This window comes from Cryptomeria japonica, unplaced genomic scaffold (assembly GCF_030272615.1).
Source record: "Cryptomeria japonica unplaced genomic scaffold, Sugi_1.0 HiC_scaffold_18, whole genome shotgun sequence".
NCBI classification, from domain to species: Eukaryota; Viridiplantae; Streptophyta; class Pinopsida; order Cupressales; family Cupressaceae; genus Cryptomeria; species Cryptomeria japonica.
In genome coordinates this window covers 1,379,638-1,384,073 of record NW_026728840.1, presented here as the reverse complement: position 1 = coordinate 1,384,073, position 4,436 = coordinate 1,379,638, and the positions used below count along the sequence as shown (strand labels likewise).

The window sequence follows — 4,436 nt, the reverse complement described above, 5'->3', positions numbered from 1 at the left end:
CAACTCGTAAGAAAAGTGAAGGACGGATTTCTTTTATTATTCAAAAATATTATTTAATTTCTAATTAATTAATATTCTGCTTCTTTGTGCTAAATATGCACAGTCTAGAGATTTTAGATTAAAACTATTTCTACATTGATCACTACTATTTCTATTTAACAAGAAAATTTACCTTTTTACCTTTGTTTGTAAAACAATGAAATATTCAGCTAATATATAACATGGCAAATTAATATTTTTGTTAAAAATATATAGCATTAATTTTATCCCTAAACTTACATAATGCACAATTGACTAAATTCATATAGTAAATTATTAAAAAAGGTTTTCTATAAGAAATAATTTATGACAAAACCAGACAGGAATACTTAACACTTGCTATTAGTTGAGTGAAGAGCTAAGATGTAGATGTAGACCAATTTTTAGGGCTCCTTGAATTACAATTTCTTGGTTCATTTGTACTCTCAAGCAAAGGTAAGATATTTATTGGCAAATGAAAATCTCTTGGAGTACCGAGAAATGCACTTGTTATTTTTTCTAATCTTTCAACTATCTCCATCATATTCGGACGTTGTTGCGGCAGCTCCCTTGTGCAAACCAATCCTACTTGCATAAATTGACTAAGGCATGTTAACACCATTGCTTTATTTGACTCATTAACATCTCTAAGCAGTTGGTTGTCCACCACTTCTTCAATTTTATTTGGAAAATCTATACTTGCCCATTTTGGTAGATTAATACCTTCTACAAACATGGTATCTGTTGGTCTCCTCCTTGTCAACAATTCTAAAAGTAGAATTCCATAGCTGTAGACATCTCCTTTTGTTGAAACACTCCCACCAAGTCCATACTCTGCAATATAATATTACTAATTGTGATTCTCAATCCATATGAAATAATCATATAAAATAAAATAAAAGCAATGACAATCTATATTGTGATAATACAAAATTTTATACCTGGTGCAAAGTAGCCAATAGATCCCTTTAGTGCAGTTGTAGAAGTCAATGAATTCATTGAATTCTCAAATAAGAGTTTTGTAATGCCGAAGTCTGCTATATGTGGAGTCATGTCATTCCCTAATAACACATTACTGGGTTTCAGGTCACAATGAATAACTTGAACAAAACAATAATGATGTAGATATTCCATTCCTTGTGCTATCTCCTTTGCTATTCTTAATCGGTCAGCCAAATTTAATCTGCATTCATGTCCTCCCTGAGGATATAGCCATCTCTCTAAACTTCCATTTGACATGAATGGAAGAACCAATGCTCTAAAATCAAGGTTAGAACATGCTGAAATAATTTTGATCACATTGCGATGCCTAACTCTCTTTAGCACATTGCATTCTGTTTCAAAACTTCGGATAGCATTTTCATCCTGCAAATTGAGAACTTTAACAGCAGTATTTGTACCATTTTTGAGAATCCCTCTATAAACAGATCCAAAACTACCAACTCCTAATAGATTGGTTTGGCTAAATCCACTAGTTGCATCTACAAGCTCTTCATATGAAATCCTTTCAGGCCCAAAGTTGAGGTTTGGGATATTTTGATTTGTATTCCTCCTATAAAAAAATAAGAACACTGCAGAAGACATGATGAAGATTGCAATGCTAATCACAACTAGTATTATCACCTTTTTAGAGAACAAGAATTGTTTGTGTTTGGAATCAAAGCATGGTTGTAATTTAATCCAGTCACCACAGAGGCCAACATTTCCAGAAACTGCTGACTTGTCAATTCTTGCAAAAACTCCTCTCTTTGGAACTTCTCCTATTAAGTTGTTTGAAGAGAGATTGATATATTGAAGCATTTTCATTTCTTGGAAAGCCATTGGGATCGTACCTGACAAATTGTTGCTTGAGAGATCAATAACCTGAAGATTTTTTAGACTTGTGAGTGATGTTGGTATTAGGCCATCAAATGAATTACATGAAAGATTCAAATACAGTAAGTTTGTGCAACTTGATAGCACATCTGGAATATTTCCTGAGAAGTTGTTGACAGACACATCTATAGCTTGGACCATTACCATTTTACTCATTACTGAAATAGAACCTTGTAATAAATTGTTGGAAATATCGAAATAAAATTGGAGATTTTCAAGAGCTGCCCATTCAAGAGGTATATTTCCTTCTAGTTTGTTGTGAGCCAAATCCACCTTTTCCAAAGTGATGCATCTCCCTAAACTAGCAGGTAGTCTCCCTGACAATTGATTGTGATGAAGAACAAGATCTCTTAGTTGTGGAAGATCACCAAGACTTTTTGGAATTTCACCTGAAATCATGTTTTCACTTAATGACAATAATCCAAGTCTTTTTGCATGACCAAAACTCTCTGGAATTCTTCCATTCAAATTATTTTTATCCAAAAACAACTTTTGAAGATTTGGATGGTGACTGAGTGCTAATGGAATGGAACCACTGAAATGATTATTAGATAAATCTAATATTACCAGGTTTGTGAGGTTTCCAATACCATTTGGTATGTTTCCCTCAATTTTATTGGAGTCCAATGTCCAAGAAAAGAGTCGGCTTGATAAATGGCTAATAGAAGAGGGCAAAGTGCCAGTAAGATAATTCTCAGACAACTGTAGATATTTTAAAGAGGAACAATTAGACAAGGCTGTTAGAAAAGACAAGCCACGACTTCCGCTCACAAGATGATTACCCCATAAAAGAAGTTTTTCAAGTTGGAACAATTTGCCTAACTCTGAAGGAATGCGACCAGTTAATTGGTTGTGATTTAATTGTAAAACTCGGATAAGAGTACAGTTGGAAATGGAATCAGGGATCACTCCTGTCAAGTTGTTGTCGTTGAGATAAAGCACTCTAAGTTGATTAAGCATACCCAGTTCATTAGGAATATGGCCAGTTAATTTGTTAGAAGCTAATGACACAATTTGGAGAAGAGTGCATTTGGAAAGGGCAATGGGAATTACTCCTGTCAAATTATTGTGTGAAAGATAAAGCTCTCTGAGTTGGGTAAGCATACCTAATTTGTTAGGAATTACTCCTGTCAGGGTGTTGCTGTCAAGGGAAAGATTTTGGAGAAGAGTGCAGTTGGAAAGAGCAATGGGAATATCACCATGGAGTTTATTTTCCCCCAACTTCAAGTCAACTAAAGATGACAGGTTTCCTAGAGAAGGCGGGATTATGCCTGTTAGTTTGTTTACCCCTAGAACAAGGATCTGTAAATGTGAGAGAAGGCCAAGCTGGGAAGGTATAATTCCACTCAAAAGGTTATAGGATAGAATGAGACGTTGCAAAGAATAACAGTTAGCCAGAGTGGAGGGAATGGAGCCTTCCAATTTATTTTTGGACAATCTAAGTACTCTAAGGCGAAAAAGATTCCCCAGTTGAGAAGGAATTTGGCCGTGAAAGCTATTATTCCGGAGAGCAAGTACTCTAAGAAAAGAGAGATTGCCAAGGAAAGGAGAGATGGGGCCTGCTAAAGACATACCTGTGAGATTCAAGGAAACCACACGCTGATGACGAGAAGAGCAGGCCACACCAGTCCAGTTGCAGAGGTAATGATGGGGAGACCAATCGGACAAAGAATTGTTGGGGTGGAGAGAAAGTGAATGTTTAAAAGAGAGAAGAGCTTGTTGATCAGAGTAGTAAGAAGGCGAATGCAGCAAAGAAATATAACAAGGCAGTGCAGAGAGAAACAAAAGGAGGAGGGGACATACTAAACTTAAAGCCATCTTCATCTTCATTTTCACGTGTATTGAACTCTGTGTTGTTCGCAGGCTCTCCAGAAACTTATTAAATAGCCGCGAAGCCATGTGCAATGGCGAAAAGTCTACGCTGGTCATCTTTACCTTGACTCGGCAATTTAATTTTGGGTGAAATCTGTAAATGAATTTTTCTTTTACTTTTTTTCCCCAATATAAAAGTGGGTAGAAAAGAAACGATAAATATTAAAATAGTGTGTGGTGTGGGACATTATTTTCTAGTCGTAGCATTCAAGATGAAATATAAGTGTTTAGGTAGTTTTTATTTTCACATTAAAAATTGTGTCATAGCATTTAGAATGAACACAAATATATTTAGTTATTTAGTTTGAATAAAAAAATTAATAATATCATTTATATTTTAATATTAATGAACACAAATGTATTTAGTTATTTAGTTTGAATAAATGTCACTAATATAAAATATTAATTAAATCTAGAGGTAAAATAGTTCAACCATGTGAATCCATTTTCTTATAAAGAAATAAGAATTTTATTGTACACGCATATTAATTTTAGTAATTTATTTCTAAAATAAATTAAAATAATTTTTAAATTTGATTATTGAAAAAAATTATATTATTTTTAGTGATTTTTATTTTTATTTTTTAGGTTTAACTGAATTTAAATAATCATTATTAAATTGGCGAATATTATTATATAGCAGGGAAGCCATGTGCAATGGCGAATATTAT

The 4,436-nt window shown here is 33.8% G+C and overlaps 1 protein-coding gene across 2 annotated transcripts; it reads right to left on the bottom strand.

Annotated features, from left to right (window-relative positions):
• Positions 1-290: 290 nt before the first annotated feature.
• On the bottom strand, positions 291-3,807 carry LOC131049423 (LRR receptor-like serine/threonine-protein kinase GSO2). 2 transcript variants are annotated; one of them, XM_059214904.1, is made up of 3 exons: positions 960-3,807; positions 742-852; positions 291-603 (listed from the first exon to the last, which is right to left on the bottom strand). In XM_059214904.1, exons 1-3 carry the CDS (start codon positions 3,790-3,792, stop codon positions 398-400), a joined length of 3,150 nt encoding a protein of 1,049 aa, XP_059070887.1. In that variant the 5' UTR covers positions 3,793-3,807; the 3' UTR covers positions 291-397. The 2 variants fall into 2 exon arrangements, with proteins under 2 accessions (XP_059070887.1, XP_059070886.1); XM_059214903.1 differs by having other exon boundaries at positions 291-852.
• Between the last annotated feature and the right edge of the window lie 629 nt (positions 3,808-4,436).